Source organism: Trematomus bernacchii, unplaced genomic scaffold (genome assembly GCF_902827165.1).
Source record: "Trematomus bernacchii unplaced genomic scaffold, fTreBer1.1, whole genome shotgun sequence".
In the NCBI taxonomy this organism is placed as follows: domain Eukaryota; kingdom Metazoa; phylum Chordata; class Actinopteri; order Perciformes; family Nototheniidae; genus Trematomus; species Trematomus bernacchii.
This window is the reverse complement of record NW_022988043.1, coordinates 24230422-24254554: the sequence shown is the minus strand read 5'-3', so window position 1 is coordinate 24254554 and position 24133 is coordinate 24230422. Positions and strand designations below refer to the sequence as shown.

Sequence of the window (24133 nt, the reverse complement as noted above, 5' to 3'; positions counted from 1 at the left end):
GTTACTAACAGAACTCCCCCCTTTAACTCAAAAATGGTTTGTCCCAATAACATATCACCAGCATCACATGATGCCATGTTCCTCTTTGGCAGACATTTTGAACACACTGTGGTGATTGTCCTCTAATTTTTTACAATATTTTATGTATAATAGCACATTGTCAATGAGTATATTAATTGACCATCAACAATGTTACGTACATTGTTATGGTTTACAATTGTTTAATGATTTTAATTCAATTATATGTTCAAATGTGATGTTAACCTGTTCAAGAAAATGACATGTGGTCATCCAGGCAAGGCCTACCATTGAAATGATGGGTCAAAATAGGGAAATTGTCAACTAGGTTACCTGTCAACTAAGTTACCCAGTACTGTAATAACTATAGTAACTTAGTTGACAGGTAACCTAGTTGACAATTTGTATGACATGACATTTGTCATTACACATCATTATCAATGGAATTTTGCACTTCTGCCTTGAAATGAACAGAGTGCTGATGGTTAATAATGTGTCCAGTCAACTATGTTATTTGCGTCAAATGTTTGACTTTCATTGTCAACTATGTTGCACCTCATTTTTTCAAATTTAAAATATCTAAAATAGTGCTTCTGATATCCTTTATAGTATAATGTATATCTACACAGGTTGGAGTTTTACATGACATCTCTTAAAACTATCAAAATGACCTGTATGGTAGTTTTATAATACAAAATATCCCTAAACTTAATGACAGTGCTGAACATATCACATGAAAAAACAAAACTTTAATACAATTATTTTTTAAACTTTAAAAAATCTTTGGATATATGGTAGAATAGACTCAAGAGCCTTTCAAATTTGATTTTACTTGAAGTGCAGGACTTAATCAAATTATTGTAATGACATCAAGTTTGTCCGTAACATAGTTGACAAACTGAGTAGTGAAAACATCCTTTCCCTTAAAATAAAATAAAATAAAAAAATGTTTAAGCTTTGCAACTAGTGGATATGTTACACTGAGGAATATACTAACTTGAACCACTGATTGTTCTATTGAGAAAGAACACTTTCTTTGTACTGTTTAGTTGATGTGAAATGCACCCTAAATTATAGAATCAGTCATTCATGTATGATGTACACAAGTGCATTTTGCATGATAAGTCCCCTTTAAGTTAAAAGAGAAGCCTTATTATGTTGTTTTGTTTTCATATAACTAGGGATGGTTATCGTTAAGGTTTTAACGGTACTACTACTTTTATCGATACCGCTTATCGATCCGGTCCTTTAACGGTAAAAAAACAAGGTAAATTAATTAAACAAATTGTAAATAATGTGAACTTATAGAACTTTAAAAAACAAACAAAAAACAAGTATTTACTGCATAAATACAGTGGTACAGAGCAACACAGGTGGGGCATACAGGTATGCTGCAAAAGGCCTAACGGTTCTTCTGGAGGAAGATTAAGGTATACATAACATACGTGACGTGGAAACGTTACTCGTGGATGGGGCTACAGAGCAACTAGAAAGACAGTCGAAAACGGTGCATTTCTCCGTCTGAATGTGGTGCACTTTTGCAAGATGTTTAGACAAATTGCTCGTGTTACCGCCCTTAAATGCTAAACTCTTATTGCCCTTTTGGCAACGAGCATTGTCCACATCGAGACGGGTAAAGTTTAACCACACCTTGGAGCGCTTAGTTCTCTCCGCCATCTCCGCCGTGTGTGTTGCATGCAAGGTTTTTAGGCCTTTCTTAAAGGAGTCAGTGGTCTGTGGAGTCCTCAGGTGGTCTGGGAGGATTCCACAGGTGAGGAGCAACTGCACAGAAAGTTTTTTATTAAATAATATTGGGCAAAAGTAACTTTGACACATTCACCAGAATATGCTCTGCCGCTCTGACAGTGAGCTCTGCTCTGAATATACGAGCGGCACGTTCCAACCTCTATATATACAGTCTGGTACCCACCGTAACAACAGCACTCGGCGTTCACCAACGGTCCAGTCCAAAATATTCAACTTTTTCTGCATTTTCAGCCAAATTCAGCAACAAATGTGCGCAGCTTACAGCATTCACCTGCATTTTCAGCAGGAAATGCATTTTCTAGTTCTTTTTCAAATTGATTTATTTTGACCTTTTTTAGTTTATTATAGAAAAAGATTGAGGGCAACCGTTTGACGAGACAAAACACAAAATAAACTAAACGCATTTCTCTTCAATTACTTTATTTATGTATAAAAAAAAAGAAATCTATTAAAAAAAACATAATGCTAAATGAAACATTTAGCATTGCGATTTTGATAACTTTTCATCCCCCAGGTCTCGAGACGCTACCCGTCGAATTTGGAGTTGATCGGATAAAATCCCTAGGAGAGACACAAAGTGGCGGCGCCAGAGATTTTCTTTTGGGTGTGCTGTGGGGTAGCTTGACGTTTCATAGAGGGTGCTCAAACATTTAGGGTTTCCCATTAAGGTACCGGTCGCTAGTTGAATTTTCTAATGCAACATTCCCCACACGCACATACACAGTATATCCGCAACAGTTACAATGAAGGCTCGATAATCAGCTCACGGCATATAGTTGTAAGCAGGGGTGTAATGCTATTTTATAAAAGGGGGGTGGACCTAGCATCCTCTAGGGGGGTCCGGGGGCATGCTCCCCCAGGAAGATTTATTTTTTTTAATATTGAAGTTAAATGCATCAATCTGGTGCACTTTGAGAGCAACATTAGGAGATCTATGGATACATCTCTCAACACCATATGAAACAGAACTGTAAGCAGATTTTCTTTTTCTTTATGGATATTTTACAAATCACTCCCCTTTTAAACTTTATTCTTGTTTTACTGTCATATAGTATTTCATACCTTATGTATAACTATAATGATCATATAAAGGTGTGCCTCGGACGTACATAAATCATGACCAAACAGTTTGAGACCCACTGAGATAACTTAGACTAAAGTTAACTATCTAAACCCTCAGAGTCCTTTACTGAGCTGAGGTTATCAGCCTCTCAGTCTGACAGGAGAGAACTCTCCTCCGCCTTGTTGTAGAAACAGCTCCTTATATCCGTTAGTGCAGCTAGCTAACCAGATGCTAACAACAACAATCCCCGGTACCGGTGCGCTCTCTCTCTCGCGCATTCACACAAAATGCGCTTGTGCCACACACACACACAGAGCCGAGCTTGACTGAAACACAGAGACCCAGAAGTACTTGTACTGTAGCATATTATTTTCGAATCAATAATCTTTCAAATTATGAATTTCACACGTAAAAAGAAAAAGACACATACATTTCTTGAGGGTGCTTAGGGGGTGCTATGGCTATCCTAGGGGGAGCTGCAGCACCCCCTAGCGCCCCCCTGGCGCCGCCAATTGGGACACACACACATACACACACAGCTATACACACACACAGCTACACATAGACAGCTAAATGCATACACAGACACACACACATAGCTACTGTACACACACACTCACACAGCTACACACACACAGATACACGCACACAAACAGCTACACGTGCACACACACACATTTGCCCTCTGCACCTGGGCCTGTCATATTCATCTAATATGAGCAGATGAATATGACGCATAGCAACAGCAGTTTTTTTACTGTAAATATTAACTATTTCGATTGGAGGGGGAAAAAAAGGAAGAGACCTCTGATTGGTCGCTCAGTTTTGGGAGATTTGATATATATATATATATATATATATATATATAACATGGGGGACACACATGCGCACAAATTGTGTGACAAATTCATTATTGATATCGATAGGATTATTATTAGGGTCTGAGACCAGAGGTCAGCGAAGACCCTATTGTCAAACACACACAAAACAGGGAAACAGACGGGCAAAAGCACAGAAAAAGGGACCAAAATCAGGACAGTAGGTAGCCTACAGTGACGTGGGCTAGTCACTACATTATTGATATCGAAAGGATTATTATTATTATAATTTGTATTTTCCCACTTTTAACGGATATTTGACCCCGTGAACCAGTGGTCGCGTTAACCGAATATTTTCCGTCTATGATAGTTCACGAGCGTGCTCTCCAATTTTGCATGGTTGCTGTGGTCGCTGTGCGAGCGATTAAGTTGATCCTATGGATATAAATCATGCGACTTGTAGTGTCACTAGGCTCGCGCGGGCTATCTGCCATCATGATTTCGGAACCTTTTTCTGTGCTTTTGCCGGTCGCTTTCCCTGTGTTGTGTGTTTAGCAGCGATTACAATAGGGTCTTTGCCGACCTCTGGTCTCAGACCCTAATGAGAATTAAAAAAAAGAATGAAAGAAAATTCAGACAGCACGTCTACCTTTAGTATACGTATAAATCTTTAATTTAAAATGTTTTGTAACATTGTAATCCTGCTGGTAATCCCTGTGTTTAAAGAATGTAACAGTAATCGGATTTCTTACTTTTTAATGTAATTGTAATCGAATACAGTTACCTTTTTTTTGTATCCTGATTATGTAATCTCTTATAATTTACATCACAGACGCTACATCCAAGTCTACAGAACCACCCTCGGAGTCTGCTAGGTCCGATGGTTTGGTTTGGTTTGGTAGCTCTTGTGGTTGGACAGTGGCTGGATGGGGGACTGTGAAGGTTCCAACAGCTCCAGTGATTCAGTGCTGGACCGGCCTGAAGCAGTGGGTGTAACAGCTCTGCTTATTGCTGTGCTTTTCTCTCAGACTCTGACGGCTCTGAGGTTTGCTGAGGCTGGTTCAGGTTCTCTGACGGTTCTGAGGTTTGCTGAGGCTGGTTCTGGTTCTCTGAGTGTTCCAATGTTTGTAGAGAATGGTTTTGGTTATTTGATGTTTGCTGAGACTGGCTGTGGTTCTCTGCTGGTTCTGGTTTGCGGCAGTGTGAGTCCAGCAGCAGCTGTCTCTGCAGCTCCTCTGCACTGTGGGCCAACATGAGGCTCACCTTCCTCTGGTGGGCCAGAGCCTCCTCCTTGTCATTCAGCTGCAGCAGGAGATAATAAAAAGATGAGGGTGAACACTGAGGCAGGAATGATGTTCCTGTTTAATGTCTAAGAACAGTTACTGACACACTTCAGGTAGCGGTGCAGTTTATTCTACCAGGACGCACCACAGAGCGCCATGAGAAAGACTTCCTGTCTGTGGCCATCAAACATAATACAACACTGTATGTATTGTAATATACATTTTATATACACTGTAGTACGATCTGATCATTTTTACTTGAACTTGTTGTGTTTATGTAAATATTTGTACTTTATTTGAAACTTTACTTATTCTTTTTGTGTATATATATATATATATATATGTGTGTGTGTATATATATATAGTCACAAAACCCAATGTCCCTTGGGATAAATGAAGTACTCTGAATCTGATGATTCTGAATAGGACATACTATCAGCCGAATTAAGAATGAGCATGGATGCAAATGATTAAAATATAACCAATGGCTTTCTTTTCATAATTTGTTTGGAGGAAAACACTTCATACTGATGACACTCACTCCACCACAACAAACAGTTTGCTTGGAGTTTTGTTTAAGGTCTCTGTCGATATATGCACTCTCCCTCAGTGTTCCTAATTTCATATTTGTTCCTTGATTTATATTCAACATTCCCAAAGGAAATTGAAACTCCATATTTCCCCAAAACTGCTGCTACACTTTATCTCAGTTTTTGTATTTATCACAGAATGTATTTCTCCTCTTAAAATAAAGATATTTAATAAAGCACAGATCATCACAAGATGGTACTTTTATTTGTTCTCTATTCTTTTTTTTGTGAATGGAGGAATACCTTTTATTCAGAGGACACCTCTTTTTGGGGGGGGGGGGGGGGGGGGGGGGGGGGTTAGGACAGGGTTTGAAATTCCTGTATTCTATAGTATATTTTGTTTGTTTATAGATTTATTTTTACATTTTAACACAAGATTTAACTATTTTCCTACTATTTTATTTACTAGTGTGCTTCAAACGAAAGACTTGTTAGCAAAGTGTATCACGATTTTTGTAAAATCCTAAAACAGACGCAGGGATTGGTCATGCTTCAGTTTTCTCTAATTCTAAAACTCCATATTTTCATTCATTCATTCAACTACTTGTCACGTTCAGAGTGAAGAACCGAGTGCAACACAATAAACGGCAGAGGAGACACTGTCTGAAAGTGTGTGCTTGTATTGTACAATATATATAGTGTTTTCCAAGACTCAAATTAGGTTGAGGAGTTAGCATAGGAACAGCGGCTGTTAACAAGCGCTCCTCTCTATGATAATAATAATAATACATTTTATTTGTAAAGCACCTTTCATCGCCAAAAAGTAATCCCAAAGTGCTACAAGGGGCGCAATAGAAAAAAGAAACAAAAGTTTAATCAAAGGCTTTTTTTAAAAGAAAAGTTTGTAGGCCTTTCTTAAAGGAGTCAGTGGTCTGTGGAGTCCTCAGGTGCTCTGGGAGGGAATTCCACAGGTGAGGAGCAGCTGCACAGAAAGCCCGATCCCCCATGGGGTGCAGTTTGGTCCTGGGGGGGCGAAGCAGATGGTTGGTTGTGGAACGGAGGTTGCGTGTGGAGGTTTGTGATGAGAGTAGTTATTTGAGATATGAAGGAGCGTTCCCGTGGATGCACTGATGGGTGAGCAGTGAGATCTTGTATTCAATCCTGAATGAGACAGGAAGCCAGTGAAGAACAGGTGTGATGTGATTGTACTTTCTCACCCTCATCAGGATCCTAGCGACACTGTTCTGTATGTATTGGAGCTTTTGAAGGCTCCCGCTAGGAGTCCCGATGAGGAGAGCGTTGCAATAGTCAAGCCTTGTAGTCAAGCCTTGAGGAGACTATGAGCACAATTGTCTCCTCTGCCTCCACCTGTGCTAATTCAGAACAGTAGGGAACACTCCTGCCTGTACACATGCACACTGAGGCCTTTTACCATTTACAGGAAACTGGACGGTGGAAGCACAACACTAAGAATGGCATTGCAGAGGGTCAACCCCTGCAAACAGAAGGACCTTCCAAATAAAGGTCTCAGTGTCTGTGCTGGGATCTGAAGGCCTGCAGATGTGGAGGATACTCACCAGGTCCAGCAGTCTGTACAGAGTCTCTAGAAGGTCCTCGGACGTCTTGGAGGGCAGCAGTCCTCTCAGCCTCTGGCTCACACTCATTAAGGGACTCCTGTTGGCTCCTGGAGGGAGAAGGCAGGCACTCTTGACATGGTTCCATAAATATGTATAGTTGCCAATTCATAGAGTCAATTTGCACAATTAGCGTAAGTTGTGTTAATTGGCATTAATTACCATTGTAGTCTATGTGGACAATAGTGTGGACAGAAAATGTACATATTTGTATTCTCTGTGGGCTGATTATGATACATTGTGGGGACTCTGGATCATTTGGATTGGACAGATTGCTTATTTATTTGAAAAAGAATTGTCCACAGTGGAGAAAATAATGCGATTTCATCTTGTGCTCTCTATATCCAATTGTCGCAACACTACTCACGGTAATCAAAAACAGCCCACCGAGAGTACAAATATGGCCACTTTCTGGTTAAAACTGCAATTGTTAATCCTTACTCAGCATCCTCAATAACCCCCAAAAACACTCAATTTGTCAAAATCGGCGAAGCCATTAAAAAAAAAAAAGGTTTACATATAGGCCAGTGCTTCTCAAAGTGTGGTCCGCGGACCACTGATGGTCCGTGAGCACCCCCTAGTGGTCCGTGAGTATATTGGTAAAATTTCACATTTGAAATACATTTATTTATTTAAGTTTTCCGCACTCTCGCGGGAATATCTCCGCAATGGAGCTTAAGTTCCAGCGCAACACCTTCGTCACACATGTTGCCACTTGTTTGTACCATTGGGTTAGGGTGTTATGTGTTTTTTTATTTTATTTCAAGAAGCATATAAAACAAACAATGGATGTATTTTATGAACATTTATCCATGCTGAAAGTAGATTTAGATGTGTTAGGAGTGAGATACTGTAGAGATTATTGTCTAATATATGCATCCAATGAAGCATTGCATGTAGTCTGTTGATGATCAGAGGCTGTTGTTGGGGCTGCATAAACGTTCTTTTATTTTTGTTTTGTAGGCAGACCATACAGGCCAGCCCGATGGTCACCAAGGTTCATGTTTTATAGCATTTTTACAAAAAAAGCCCAGGCGAGCCTAACATGTGAAAATATGGCTTAGACCTCAGAGAGTTAAACTTGGGCCTGCGACCATAGTTTTACTGTATTTTGTCTTGAAAATCCATAGCGGTGTATTTTGCATTTCTCTCAGTAGCCAACGATCTGTGAGTCTGTTGGCTCGGACATAAACTCCGTAGTAAATGTAGTCTACATTTCATAAGAGGTGTAAAACCTGTGAACATTTTAAATCGCATTTGAACTCAATGCTTATAATCTGTAGTTGTATTTGTATTGTTGATTTATTGTGTGAACGAGGTGATATAGAGAAGGTTAAGCTGTCATTATTAGGCTGTAATTTGTTATATACTGTTGGAGTGGTAAGCAGGCCTATTGTTTTGGGATATTTGGGGAGTTAGGTGGTCCGTGAGTGTTTTTTTATTGGTTAAGTGGTCCTTGGTATGAAAAAGTTTGAGAAACACTGATATAGGCTATAATGCTATTCATTTTACTTAATCAAATTTATGTTAATTGTGCAACATATGCAAGTTAGCAGTTTCTATGTGCTGGGGACACGTACTATACATTTCTACCATAAAACGTTGGGGTACTCAGTATTTCTGCGTTCACTATTCTGGCAACTAGACTATATTGTTATAGTTAAGAACACATAAGCACTTTTGCAATTTTGTTATAGGTGTTCAATTGTTAAAAATGCTGAATAAGCACCATAACTTTGATGATCCGTGTTTGTCACGATCGGTTGTTTCTGTGAACGGCCAAATGATGCTTCATTTTAAATGTTGCGGCTGCAAGGAATTGTGGGACGGCATTATCTTTTCTTTTGTGAAGGATGCTCCACTTTATTCTATGCTAAGAAAGGTACCAAGCAGCATTGAGGTTCCATTCCTATTATTTAGAGCATTTTTTTTCAACATTTGCCAGAATTATTTTATAGATTACATTTCATTAAAAGAACTTGAGGTCTGTCATATTTAGTAAGTTTCTGCTTAAGTGAATTTAAAAACGTCAGCCTTTTCCCACACACTTGCCTTCAGCCTTGCTGGGTTGTGCGTTGCCTTCAGCCCGCAGCAGGAAGTGATCACTGCGTTTCCTCAGCTGCTGTTCAAAGGCGATCCGAAAAGCATCTGCAACCATTAACGCCTCCTCTCTCCTCAAACGCTGAGCGTCCAGCTGGAAACACACCGAACACACACACACACACACAAAATAATGTACATGCTTTACTGACATACTCAGAGTTACACTTAGGTAAACATAGGTACCATTAACTCTGAATCTAAACATATATTTTCATATTTTTGGTTTATATGGTTGGTTTAAAAAACATTGACAAAATTCAGGACATAACCAAAAGCCGCAGAGAGGCTGCTTGGTTTTGTCTGATGCATTAAAAAAAAAAAAACGACTGAGACTGTATTGAGCAGATCTTATTTTAAGCAAAAATAATCAACGTATTATACTGAAATTATGATCAAAATAATCCAGCTACCAAAAGTAGCGATCAACAAGAAATACAGCCAGCCTCTCAACTCTCTCTCACACACACACGTCACACACAGGTGAACACGGGATTATATCATTACAGTATATGAGTGTCGCCCTTATACATGTGAAGCTACCACACAATAATAAAGGATAAAGTATTACCATGTATTTGATGAATGGCAAACACTATGATATATATAATATATGTTTTTTTAAGAAAAAAAAAAAAGAGATGGCCTGACTCCAAACAACATTTTGAAAATGTTTACCAAGAACAATAAAAATATAGAAGCACTATTAAAAACATTATGAATAAAAAGGCAATCAAAACTAATTGTGTATTTGACAAATATTTAAATCTGAAATCTGAAACTGTATTTTAGTTTTTTTATTTATTTACCTGATGTCATTTTTCATTCATTTAAATGTCTACCCCTGATTTGAAATGTTTGTAGACACCATATATGTTGTTGAATAAAGGAAAAGGTTTGGGTGTAGTCACCTCCTGTTGGAGCTGCACCAGCTGCTTCCTGCTGGCTGCAGCGGTGTGACCGCAGGGACACGGAGCAGCCCCCGGGCACCGGCAGGCCCCCAGCACCGCCAGCTGCAGGACACACACAGGAACACTCTGACAACTGCATCTTTAATCCTACTGTCGTGTTCGGGTCAGATCCGACCGATTTACTAGTTTCATCAATCATAAATATTGTGTTTTACATTTGATTGCCTCAAGGCCGTATAATATCTTCCACAGTAGGCATTTGAACATATCAAATTGCTGATCACCACTTAATTTAATTTTGAGTTGTTTAGTACACTTTATAACTCCTATGATCCCAGGTCAAAAATGACCGCCATAGGAAATGAATGGTAACCCTACATTATGTTCACCCATCAGAGAGTACACACCCACCAAACGACGACCATGTTCATTTTGGAATACATTTTCAGTGTCTATTCTTTGTATATTTACTGCAGTTGTTAATGTTAACCAGTGGTCTGAGTCATTGTTTACAACTTAAAGGGGTGTTCAATTCTATTTGGTGAAGATTTATGTTTTTGTGTTAATGTAAGAGCACTTAAAATAGTCCTATAGATATTCCTCCATGCCTACTTATTTGTGCCCCGTGCAGTGTTGGGGTAGTTGTTCCAAAAAAGTAATGTATTACATATTACTAGTTACTTTTTTCAAAAGTCAGACTTTGGCCCTCATCACAATATCAGACAGTAATGAGACTTCATATAGAATAAGAATATAACATTGCCTATAAAATGTAATTCAAACCATGCATTTAACAGAAACAATCCACTTTAAAAACCACTGTAGCTCACTGTAGTCAAACTGTGGCTTTATGCTCGATGAATCCATCTTGCTGGACATGCTCATCAAAGAAGTGGTTAATCTTCATGAGGAGGAGTCTCTCAAATCGTTTGTCTGACAACCTGTTCCTCCTCATTCAGCAGCTACACAGTGTCGCTGTAATACATCTCCAACCCTCCAAGATAAAGACGTCACTCTGCCAATTTTGCTCCGTCTCCTCATCCATGAATTGCAGCTAAAGTTACGTCCCGTCAGACGTCTTTTTTCTTCTGTCCTCCCATCATGCAGATAGTTGAAGACCAGTAACGCAGGCAACAAGATCATTTCCTGTAATGTGATTACTGCTGTTATCAACAGTAACGTGTCACATTACTGATTTACAGACAAATGTAATCTGATTACAGTAATGCATTACTTTGTAGCATGGTACCCCAACACTGGCCCGGTGGCAACTTGGCAGGTAACTTTAGCCCCATCAAGTGTTTTGCGTGGGTTGTTACTGTACTGGATGTGAAGCTTTGTCCTAATTCTTGACCAGACTATGCGTATGGTGTGTGCAGCTCTCTCACCTCCAGATCAGCTGCGTCTCTCTCGGGGCTGTACTGAGGTTTGGTGCCTTGGTAAGCTCTCTGCTCCTTCACACTCAACATGGAGAGCAGCTCCAAGCACTGCCGACTACAAGCTGCAAACACACACAAACACATCAATCCGTGTGTGGATAAAGACAGGGACATGTGGTTGAAAGCTCTGTAAAAAGCTTTTTATTGGACGTCGCTCCAAAACATATATGTATTTATTACACAGAAGGACAGAAGTCGAAAGACAGAGAAAATCTGTCAAATCAACGGAAGAATACAGACAGGAAGTAAACACTAGAGGGAACAGCAGAAGAAGACATGCGGTAAACACTAAAGGGAACAGCAGAAGAAGACAGATGGTAAACACTAAAGGGAACAGCAGAAGAAGACATGCGGTAAACACTAAAGGGAACAGCAGAAGAATACAGACGGTAAACACTAAAGGGAACAGCAGCAGAAGACAGACGGGAAGTACACACTAAAGGGAACAGCAGAAGAAGACAGACGGGAAGTAAACACTAAAGGGAACAGCAGCAGAAGACATGCGGTCAACACTAAAGGGAACAGCAGCAGAAGACAGACGCGAAGTAAACACTAAAGGGAACAGCAACAGAAGACAGACGGGAAGTAAACACTAAAGGGAACAGCAGCAGAAGACAGGCGGGAAGTAAACACTAAAGGGAACAGCAGCAGAAGACAGACGGTAAACACTAAAGGGAACAGCAGAAGAAGACAGACGGGAAGTAAACACTAAAGGGAACAGCAGCAGAAGACAGACGGTAAACACTAAAGGGAACAGCAGAAGAAGACAGACGGGAAGTAAACACTAAAGGGAACAGCAGCAGAAGACAGACGGGAAGTAAACACTAAAGGGAACAGCAGCAGAAGACAGACGGGAAGTACACACTAAAGGGAACAGCAGAAGAAGACAGACGGGAAGTACACACTAAAGGGAACAGCAGAAGAAGACAGACGGGAAGTAAACACTAAAGGGAACAGCAGCAGAAGACAGACGGTAAACACTAAAGGGAACAGCAGAAGAAGACAGACGGTAAACACTAAAGGGAACAGCAGCAGAAGACAGACAGGAAGTACACACTAAAGGGAACAGCAGAAGAAGACAGACGGTAAACACTAAAGGGAACAGCAGCAGAAGACAGACGGGAAGTAAACACTAAAGGGAACAGCAGCAGAAGACAGACGGGAAGTAAACACTAAAGGGAACAGCAGAAGAAGACAGACGGGAAGTAAACACTAAAGGGAACAGCAGCAGAAGACAGACGGGAAGTACACACTAAAGGGAACAGCAGCAGAAGACAGACGGTAAACACTAAAGGGAACAGCAGCAGAAGACAGACGGGAAGTAAACACTAAAGGGAACAGCAGCAGAAGACAGACAGGAAGTACACACTAAAGGGAACAGCAGCAGAAGACAGACGGTAAACACTAAAGGGAACAGCAGCAGAAGACAGACGGGAAGTAAACACTAAAGGGAACAGCAGCAGAAGACAGACGGGAAGTACACACTAAAGGGAACAGCAGCAGAAGACAGACGGTAAACACTAAAGGGAACAGCAGCAGAAGACAGACGGGAAGTAAACACTAAAGGGAACAGCAGCAGAAGACAGACGGGAAGTAAACACTAAAGGGAACAGCAGCAGAAGACAGACGGGAAGTAAACACTAAAGGGAACAGCAGCAGAAGACAGACGGGAAGTAAACACTAAAGGGAACAGCAGAAGAAGACAGACGGGAAGTACACACTAGAGGAAACACAGTATTGGCTCTTGCAGTGTTTAAAGAAGGGACTATTTATTCTAAGCAGAAACAATAAGGTCATTTTTCAATAAATATGTTCTAATTAATATTTGTTTTCAAATTATTAATTTATCAGTAAGCAGCCATGTCATATGCAGGATAATATGCAGCGTCAAGTCATGATAGTGAAATGAACCATGACGGGGGGATTCAGGACCCCTTCTCTTAACGTCAGGGCTCACCCTGTCGGGGTACCTTTCGCTTTAATGACGAGTATGCTGAATTATACCCGTATTTAGATGCTAATCGTGCACGTTGGTAAGATGGATTCACTGCATGTAGTTTCCTCCTCACGCTGACTTCCAGAAGGATCCACTCCACTTCACAGATGGAGATAATGCGTGCAGACGTGTCTAGGTCACCTCAAAGTGATTCTACATTATTTAGCATTTACCAGAATGTTCTGCTCGCAGCTGCTGCATCTCACTCTCTCTTTCCTCCAGGCTGTCAGTCAGAGCCTTGTTCTCACTCAGTATTCTGATTACAACAACAGCAACAACAATACATTACAACACAAACCAGTGAAAATACCACAGACATGTGTGTATGTGGATAAAATGGGACCTGTTGTATTTCTGCTCCCAGGACTGCTGAGACTTTTTCATCTGGACCTGGCTGAAGCTCAGTTCCCACTGCAAGCTGTTCACCTCCTGCAACATCGTTTTAGAAATAGATATTAGATAACAGCTGGTCTCACGCATCAACAGATTACATGTAAAGGGATTACGTAATCAGAATACAAAAAAAAGTTACTGTATTCCCTTACAGTTACATTAAAAAATATGTAATCAGATTACTGTTACATAAAATAATTGGGGATTACTAGCTGTACTGTTCTGTAGGCTAATACTTTAAGTGTGAATCTATACGCCTACTGCCTGAATCTGCTTTATGGTTTTCACTTTCTTTGCTTCATTTGTTCTGTTCTTAATTCAGCAGGTGAACCTATATGTTCATAAAATAGTGTGTGTGAGCTTAACTGTGTGTATTAAACTAAAACTGAGCATTTTCTGTCAGCTCAGATTTGATTTCTGCTTTTTTAAACTGTAGTATGTGCTCATGTGTTTCAGTGTTGGTGTATAGGCTGCTGCCTGAATATGCTGAGTGAAAGGCAGGTTTTCTTATAAATAAAATCATTTTTGATCCTAAATATCTTGGTTTCTTCTTTTCTAAGGTTTCATTGTTCTGTTGTCTTACATAATACACTTAAGTAAAACACATCTTGTTGATATGTATTTCTCTTTTAATAATCTGCATTGCATTCTGTATTAAAGTAATCCAAAAGTAACAGAAAGTAATCAGATTGTATTACTTTTGTATTTTGATACTCAAATTAGGTTACTGACTTAATTTGTACAGGTAACAAGTAAATCGAACAGATTACATTTTTTAAAGTAACCCTCCCAGCCCTGTATGGTTTATACAAGCCCAAATAGAGTGTAGCAGGAATGAGTTATAAAACCAGATATGAGTTAGCATTTAAGCACATCTGGGTTCCCTTCTTCTCAAAGTCAGTGTGTTTTATTAACTTATTTTTGGTAAGAATACTCAAATAAAAGAAGTGGTCAACACTGGCTTATGGAATTTTTCACCATTTGTTCTACGACACACGTCAGTAAATACCCCGCTGGTGAATGTCTTCTATGAGTTGTAAAAACAGCGCTTGATGACAAGTGACTAAATGAGACGACTCAACATCCTCACGCCGAACATTAGCCGCCTTTAGCTTAGCGGCTGTGGCATAAAGACCGCGTTAACTACACTAAGAAATGTGAAAAATGTATTTGTTATTCCCATCTTAAAGGGGACCTATCATGCAAAATGCACTTTTGTACGTCTTTTATACATGAATATGTGTCCCCGGTGTTCCAGGGAACTCACCAAGTGTCAGAAAACACAACCCTCTCTATTTTCCTCCATACCCAAATCTCTAAAAAAAGGGGCTGCAACGGATCTGATAAAAACTGATCCAGATTTGAACACTTCTATGACGTCACAGAAGTGGCGCTACGGCTATTGGGCCAACTCTCCACCTATCAGGGGAATGTAGGGTTGGGCCACGGCCGGCCATTGCCGCTCGAAAGCGCTGGAGACGCTGTAGTACATATGCCAGGCCTGTAAGTGGCGCTGTAGTCTGCCACAAAAGCAGCGAAGAAGACCTCCCGCCCATAGTTACCATGGTTACCCTTCTGTTTATTCTCCGCTGTGGCTTTTTTTCTCCCTCCCCGAGGCAAGCGTTTGCTCCAGCTGCTTTAATTCAATGCAATCCCTCCCCGTCGAGGCAAGCACTGTAATTCTCTCCGGTTAGTCCACCAGCAGATGACAAACACCCACCTCTCCGCTTCTTCCAAGGAACGAGGGGACCGTGCGGCAGAGTTTCAGTTTCAGTTTCTTTCGCGGGTCAAGATGTCCGTTAAAGTTTAAATCTTCCAGACAAAATTAGAAAAGTGCCGGTCAAAGGTCTTCTTTGTTATTTATTGAGCTTTAAAACAAATGAATAACGACTCTATAGGCCTATAATAATATAATAAAACCATAGACTGTATATATAAATAAAACACGGAGGACGGAGATCTTTTTTTCTCCCCCTCTTGACTTGATCAGAGCACGGCTCACCTCTCCTGCAGGGGGGCGTGGTCAGCAGAATCAGACCCGTAGACAGCAAACAGCACATAGAGCGAAATGAGGCATGGCTAGAATGCATGATCTGTTTGGTATTTTGAAAACAGAAACATATAAATATACCTTATATAGGTATGGCCCTACAATATATCATTTAAATATAGCATGATAGGTCCACTTTAAATCATGATTATATTAACACTTTCCTTTTGGAGCCTCTAAGGAAAATGTTTTATTATATCAGAAAGTGACTTCATGTTTGGGGTTCACCATGGAAGGGGATGATGCTGCTAACTGTGAATAAGCTGCACTTTACATGCTTTTGTTTGAGCGTTACGACTTTAAGGCTGTGTCACTCTCTATTTGCTACAGTATAAAGTCAACTATGTTTACTCTCCGACATTTTTCTTTGAGTATATGTTCATTTTTGTTTTCATTTTTGCGTAAAGTAAGAGAAGTCCCACAACGCAAATTGACATTTTATAGAGTGCTTCGTTAGTAGTAGACGATTTTTCTCATTCATCGCTCTTGACCCATTTTATATTCCCTGTTATTTCTCATAGCGTGTATTCACTCTGAAAATCTCCAGTTGAGATCAGTCACAGAGTGTCTGTAAACAAATGTGTCTTCAAGCAGTGCCAACATTACCTGTGGTATTACACCTGTATCCTTTTGTCTTTGACAAATAGGAGCAGTAGGAACCTGATTCAGACTGAGAGTAAACAGACCCAGCCTTTATGTGTGCAGCCTGCACTCACACTCACCTTCTCCAGAGCTTTGGCCATCGCCTCACTTTTCTGCAGCAGACTCTTAGTGTGACTCGTGGCTTTGTCCAGAATGGTCTGTGTGAGGAAGAACATTCCTGCAGGCTTTTATTCAAATGTATTCATATTCCAAGGAGATTTATTGGCATGACCAAAACATAGTATTGCCAAAGCGTGTTGTACCAGGTGTTACAACAACAAAATACACATAAAACATAACACTAGTCAGTTGCCTCTCTGACTGAAGGCAACTGCTCCGAGTTCATATTAATATGTGTTTCAAACATAGGGAGAATCAGTCCTACTTGCCACAGTACGATGTTCAGATATATTATAACGCCATACTAGCAGCTGTGTAGAACTTTCTAAAGCGACTATTTCAATGATCAAAAAGCCCAACCAGTTTCTAGGACTGGAATACGTGTCACTGGAATACGTGTCACTGGAATACGTGTCACTGGAATACGTGTCATTTTCTGAAGGTTTTTCTGGAAGGTGTGGTGCTCTCATTTTTCATCAACTAATCCACTGATTCCTAACAAGGCTTCACATACTGGTACTCAATTAGTATAGGGTGGCTCAACAGAAATATATTTAAAAATAAAAATAAATATCAAAAGACAGAGAAATTAAAACATGTAAACGGATTGAATTAACTATAAAATAGTTACCAATCTTGAATAAATGGTTAAAATGGTTAGTTAAAAGTAATCACAATATAATATATTTGATTATATGTCTTGCTTTTACCATAATGGCTTGTGTGTGCATGTGCGTGTGCGTGTGCATGTGCGTGTGCGTGTGTGTGTGTGTGTGTGTGTGTGTGTGTGTGTGTCTGTGTGTGATGCTCTACCTTTCCCTGCAGGATCTTCAGAGCTTCGTATTTGCCTTCCAGGTAACGATGTGCCACCTCCAGCTCAGAGCACAACACCTCTATCACCTGTCAGAGGTCAGAGGTCACAGTTAGCAGGCTGCAGTCAAGAGGACGAAGGTATTCAAATTCAAGTTTAACATCCTTTTCGCTCATGCTACCTCAGTTGCTTCCTGCAGTCTGTCCTTCAGCTCGTCTTTGGAAAGGTCAACCAGGGAGCCTGCGTATTCACAACAAGTGTGCTCTTGCATTAGAGGTTATTGGAAAGGTGTGTGTGTGTGTGTGTGTGTGTGTGTGTGTGTGTGTGTCTGTGTGTGTGTGTGTGTGTGTGTGTGTGTGTGTGTGTGTGTGTGTGTGTGTGTGTGTGTGTGTGTGTGTGTGTGTGTGTGTGTGTGTGTGTGTGTGTGTGGAGCTTTATAGATTCAGAGCAAGGTCATCTGGATTGTGGTAAAGATAGCAAAGTGCGTTGTTCACATTGAGAATGTGTGCAGATTGAAATAGGAACAGCTTCCTGCTTCAGAGCAAACACATGCCTCTAACAAGCTGGAACAAAAACACAACGTGTTGCCCTCCATCAAAGGCTGCCTTTTGAACAGCAGAACATTACACACAATAAGAACTGGCCCTATACATTACTGCTCTTCATAGGCGTCATTCATACTGGGGACGCTTGGGACGTGTCTCCACCTCTTTTGGAAATGGACAGTTTTGTCCCCACTTTGCATTAGGATCATTTGTTAAAATGTTAAATAAATAGCGTGCACAAGTAATTGTACACTTTGAGAAAGGTTTATTTGGACAAGAGACATGTATATTCTAGAGGACTGTTCTCACTTTAGGGTGTATTTCTGGGGACCCAAGTGGTGCAGTTTGGACCTGAGACACATTTAATATTAGGAATAATGTAATAGAGAATAGTGAATAAATTGTTGTTCCCGCTTTGCAGCAGCGTGGCATAGTTACTGCACTAGTTGTCATAAAAAGTCTAAGCATAATGTAATAATAATAATACATTTTATTTGTAAAGCACCTTTAATTGTGTGTGTATGATAATACGTGTGTATGTTTGTATTGTTTGCGCGTAACGCAGTAGTGTCCCCACCACTTTCTCTAACAAACCATGCTGGTCTTACATGGACTTAGAAAGAATGCAATATACGATGGACATTAATATGCAAATATGCTATAGATAGATGTTATATGTCTTGTTGTCATGGCTCTGTTGATTTGTTATTATAGGTCACTGCTATGTAATAAGCAATTAGGGGCTGGCTGGTATGTTAGAGGCATTTTACTTTAAAGGTCCCATGTCATGGCCATTTCTACTGATCATAATTCCATTGTTGAGGTCTACTAGAATAGATTTACATTGTTCAATGTTCCAAACTCACATTGGTTTCTCATACAGCATCTCTGTATAGTTGTGTATTCACTCTCTGTCCTAAACGGCTTGTTGGATCTCCTGCCCCCCCCTCCCTATGAGCCCAGTGTGCTCTGATTGGTCAGCTCGCCCACTCTGTTCTGATGAGTCCACCACTGTTACAGCGGAACATCAGTGATTATGTTTTACAATGGCGTTAGCAACCAGAAAATGACACCAGTAATGACAAACAGGTGAGAATGCTGCGTGGGGTCTGGGTGCCGTGTTGGCGGGACGTTGCGGGGCTCGCTGCTGGAGCGGACAGTGTGAGCTGGCTTGCTGGTGTGGTTTCCTGGTTGCTGCGTGGGGTCTGCGAGACAGAGAGACAACGTGAAACTCAGCCTGAACTCAGCCTGAGCACACACACACACACACTCTCGTAGCCTGGCTGTGAGTTTGTGTGTGCGTTCAGGCTGAGTTTCGTAGTGTCTTGCTTTCTCAGGCTGAGTTCAGGCTGAGAAATCTGCGGTGTGTGTGTGTGTGTGTGTGTGTGTGTGTGTGTGTGTGTGTGTGTGTGTGTGTGTGTGTGTGTGTGTGTGTGTGTGTGTGTGTGTGTGTGTGTGTGTGTGTGTGTGTGTGTGTGTGTGTGTGTGTGTGTGTGTGTGTGTGTGTGTGTGTGTGTGTGTGTGTGTGTGTGTGTGTGTGTGTGTGTGTGTGTGTGTGTGTGTGTGTGTGTGTGTGTGAGAGGAAGTCGTTACGTCACTACGACCCAGGAAGAAAACAATGGAAAAAGAGAAATGTCCAACGAGGCGTTCTGGGGCAGCATAGACAGGTCTTTTCTGTGTTAGAGTTTTACTCGCTACAGGGTGTACTTTGAGGGTGTGTGACTCTGCAGACCGTTTACATGCAGAAAAAGCTACATAACCAACACAGTCTCACGGCATTTCGTGTTATAGTCACGAAATTAATCTATTGATTCGTGTTCACCAACACGATTTCGCCATTTTTTTCGTGTCACACAGAACGATTTTAAAAGCAATGTAAATAATAACAAATTAGAAGGAAAAACAGATAAAAAAAAATACAGATTTCAGTATTCTGACACAGAACGATTTTAGAAGCAATGTATTTCTATTGGTAGTATGTTTCGTGCCTGCACCAAATAATAACAAATTAGAAGGAAACAAAGATGACAAAAAATACAGATTTCAGTATTCTGAGGCTCTGAGCCATTTCTTTTCCTCACGGACGGCAAAAAAAACTCCGACATTATACAATTTAAAATAAAAGGGATAGGGTTAGGCTTAGGGTAAGATATTGAGTAAGAACATGTTTTTATGAACCACACAGCTTCTGGTATTCCAAGACGCGACCGGACAAAAAGACGTGTTGCAGGCACGAAACATACTACCAATAGAAATACATTGCTTTTAAAATCGTTCTGTGTGACACGAAAAAAATGCGAAAATCGTGTTGGTGAACACGAATCAATAGATTAAATTAATTTCGTGACTATAACACGAAATGCCGTGAGACTGGGTTGACATAACACACAAGGGGACGGGTAATAACCAGAAAAGCATGACATGGGACCTTAAGATTATTATGGTTTGAATATTTGGTAAAGGCTTTAGATTAAACTAATTTAATTATTTATTTTTATGAATTAGACTTGGATTTAAAACATATTAATTTAGATAATTAGTTACTTTAAGTCTCTCTTTTCCGTCAGTAAATATGTGCTGTGAGGCAGGATATGACCTGTCTAAATGTCTATATACGGCAGGACAATGGGACATAGAGGGGGATGATCAGACGGGGAAGAGGTATAGTCTTTTGACCGCAACCTTTTTGTTATATTTGATTAAACGGAGAACTACTTTTGTTGCTTTTGAATCGAGGACGTTTATGTTGATGTTTATATGCTGCCTGGATCGCTTAATAAATATTGGATGCAACGCTATACAAAGATCTCTGCATTTGATTGGCAACAAATTGAAGTCAGAACCCACAACCCTGACAAAGTAAAGTGGTATTTTATTTTAGAAACGGATTAAACACCACAACGCTCTTCTTTAAACTCTACAATATAGACAGAGGTTTAGTCTCAGGTTAGCACTGATGGAACATCAACGGAGCATACAGTACTATGGACTGACCAATCTCAGTTTAAACCTCTTCAGTCTGAGATAAAACGCTAACTGAATATTTCGAGCCACACTGCACAGCGGTGATCAATTATGATCAGGTAACTAATGCTTTTCCTGACTGAAATAAACGTTCAAAATCCAAGTTCAACAGTATTCCCCTCCGTCAAGCAAAACTGTCGGGACATCCCCAAAGTGGAAGTTTATATATTTCAATTATTATTCTTTCTTTTCCTCTGCTTAGTAATATGCTAAAATTCAGACTTATGCTTTTATTAAAAACTGCAAATGTCCCCTCTGTGGGGCGAATAAAGGTATTCTGAATCTGAACGCCAAGTTTCAAAATGAGCTGTTCACATACTGAAAACTATACCTTTATACCATTCCCAACTATTTCCTAAAATGTCAATCTTACTGAATTGTGACAGACTGGAGTCAGTTTAAATAGTTGTTTCGTCATGGAAAACAATATAAAACATATCCTGATTGAAGACCAAAATTCCTTAAAATGTTTTTTATATACATCTACTTCCAACTTTAGTTATTGTGTATTCCTTAATTAATAAATGTATGTTTTTTGTATAATAATGACAAATTAAGAAAAGATGCTATTTGAGGGTGAAAGAAGATCATTTGATGGTATCCTTTTTGTCTCTTCATCTAGTTCTTGTCACAGTAAAGGGTCTGTTAGGGCCAGTCTTTTGTTTTGTAAAAAAGGGCCAAATATTTTCACCTAATCGTGACCTCTGTAGTCGACACTATAAAGGACTACATTTAGTGGAGACAGCTTCTAACCGTTAAGTTATTATCCTACACAAAGTAAAGTCTTTGTTGAATGTGTATGAAAAGTGTATTATTTTATTTAGATTAAACGCAAGTAAAAACAAATGAACGAAAGATAACGCATTAGAACTGTCTGTTTAAGGCAGGGGTCTCAAACTCAAGGCCCGGGGGCCAAATCCGGCCCGCGACTTCATTTTATGTGGCCCCGCAAGAGCTTGCAAAGAATATAATACGTTTATTATACGGTTACATGCCACTTTACAGAAGCAGGTTGCCCATAAACGACATGTCCCACATCTCGTTTTGTGACATGCACACTGAAGAGACTTGCAATTATTTGCCCTGGATAGAGATGTCCCGATCCGATCACGTGATCGGGGATCGGAGCCGATCACGTGATTTTCAAAAGATCGGAATCGGGAGAAAAAAATCGGGGATCGGGAATTTTTTTTTTTTTTTTTATAAAATTTTATTTTTTTATTTAATGTTACAAAACAAAAATGACCATGTTCACGTCTTAAAGTCATCCTGAGGCCTTAGTTTTGGTTTAAAATTACACAACGTCATGTATGGGTTGCTTATTTCTCTCAAATCTGGCAACAGAGTGGGCAGGGCGCAGTGTCTAATAGTAGCAGTAAGCTAACAAGAGGCTACGTTCAGCTGGTGACTCGGGAGTCGGGACAGAGAAAATGTCAGGAGTTTGGAAGTATTATAAAATTGAAAGCGAAGGCAGTGTAACAGCCAGATTCAATGTTTGCAAGGCGGAGGTTCTGCGTGGTGGAAAGAACAGAGCTACGTTCAACACGACCAATCTAATACGCCACCTGAGAAACAAACACCAACAACAACACGACTAGTACACAGCGGCCACTCAGGTAAAGGCACTGAAACAACCGACACTTTCAGAGACTTTTAAAAGGAAAGAGAAACTGCCCCAGAACAGTGAAAAGGCCAAAAAAATAACAGCCAAGATAGCTGAATTGATCGCGTTGGATGACCAGCCGTTATCTGTGGTGGAGAACGTGGGGTTTAAGGGACAACTTGAATGCTTTTCTCCTTTTTTTTCTCTTAATGCATTGCATAAAGATCGGATCGGGAAAAATCGGTATCGGCAGGTTGTCAAAATCAAACGATCGGAATCGGATCGGGAGCAAAAAAAGGTGATCGGGACATCCCTAGCCCTGGACTTCTGCTTTCAGACGTAGTTAATTATTAAGTTATTATCCTATCCGATAATAATCAAATTCAGAAGCAATAATGTAATATAATACATTATTTTATATATATATTATATATTTATATAGTTACACCCTTTGAGTGCAACCTTTATGCGAATGTGGCCCGCGATGAAATTGAGTTTGACACCCCTGGTTTAAGGCATCTAGTGGCCTGATAGAACCGCAGGAGGCTGGTGCGAGAGGGTCACAGATGTAGTTACCGGAGCAGGGGGGCCTCCAGCGGGCCCTCTGCTGGGGCCCTGCTGTCTTCAGGCCAGGGATCCAGGCGCCCCCCCCCCAGGCTGCTGCTCCTCGGCTCTGCTCTGGACAGCAGGCTGTCTGCTGTGAGGCTCTGGCTCTTCTTCCTCAGGGGCCCACTGGGTGCTAACCCCCCTGTCCCATCCCCCAGGTCTCCTTCCAGCATGTCATCGTCCAGGCTGCAGGCCCCGCTGACCTCCTGCATCTGGACCAGAGGTGGAAAGTAACAGAGACATTTACTCAAGTACAGTACTTAAGTATTTTATTTGAGTATTTACATTGTTTGCTACTTTTTACTTCTACTCCACTACAATTCAGAGGCAAATCGTGTACTTTTATTCCACTACATTTATTGAAGTAGTATAAAATAGGGAGAAGTACTCAGATCTTGTACTTGAGTAAAAGTAGAAGTACCAGAGTGTAGGAATACTCTGTTACAAGTAAAAGTCCTGCATTCAAAATGTTCCTCAAGTACTTTTACTATGTAATGAAAATAAAGTTGAATCTGAATCTGATCGAAAAGTAGAAAAGTATTAACATCAAAATAAAGTTAAAGTACCAAAAGTAAAAGTAGTCATTGTGCAGATTGGTCCATTTCAGAATAATATATATATGTTTTATAATGATTGATCATTAAAGTGTTCTCAAAGCTGGTAAAGGTGCAGCTAATTTGAATGACTTTGTATACTGCAGGGTAGCTTGTGAATTTACTCCAGGTGGAACTAAAGTCTGATTTAACACTTGATTATATTTCACATCATTAATCGAATCTG

At 40.2% G+C, this 24133-nt stretch overlaps 1 protein-coding gene across 1 annotated transcript; it reads right to left on the bottom strand.

Moving 5' to 3' along the window:
- Positions 1-4322: 4322 nt before the first annotated feature.
- ccdc125 (coiled-coil domain containing 125) lies at positions 4323-23565 on the bottom strand. Its single transcript, XM_034117929.1, has 12 exons — positions 23492-23565; positions 23324-23460; positions 17757-17815; positions 17578-17664; positions 16725-16802; positions 13903-13988; positions 13733-13815; positions 11513-11625; positions 10125-10226; positions 9166-9307; positions 7057-7163; positions 4323-4968 (listed from the first exon to the last, which is right to left on the bottom strand). The coding sequence occupies exons 1-12, from the start codon at positions 23563-23565 to the stop codon at positions 4672-4674; spliced, it is 1365 nt and encodes a 454-aa protein (XP_033973820.1). The 3' UTR covers positions 4323-4671.
- Between the last annotated feature and the right edge of the window lie 568 nt (positions 23566-24133).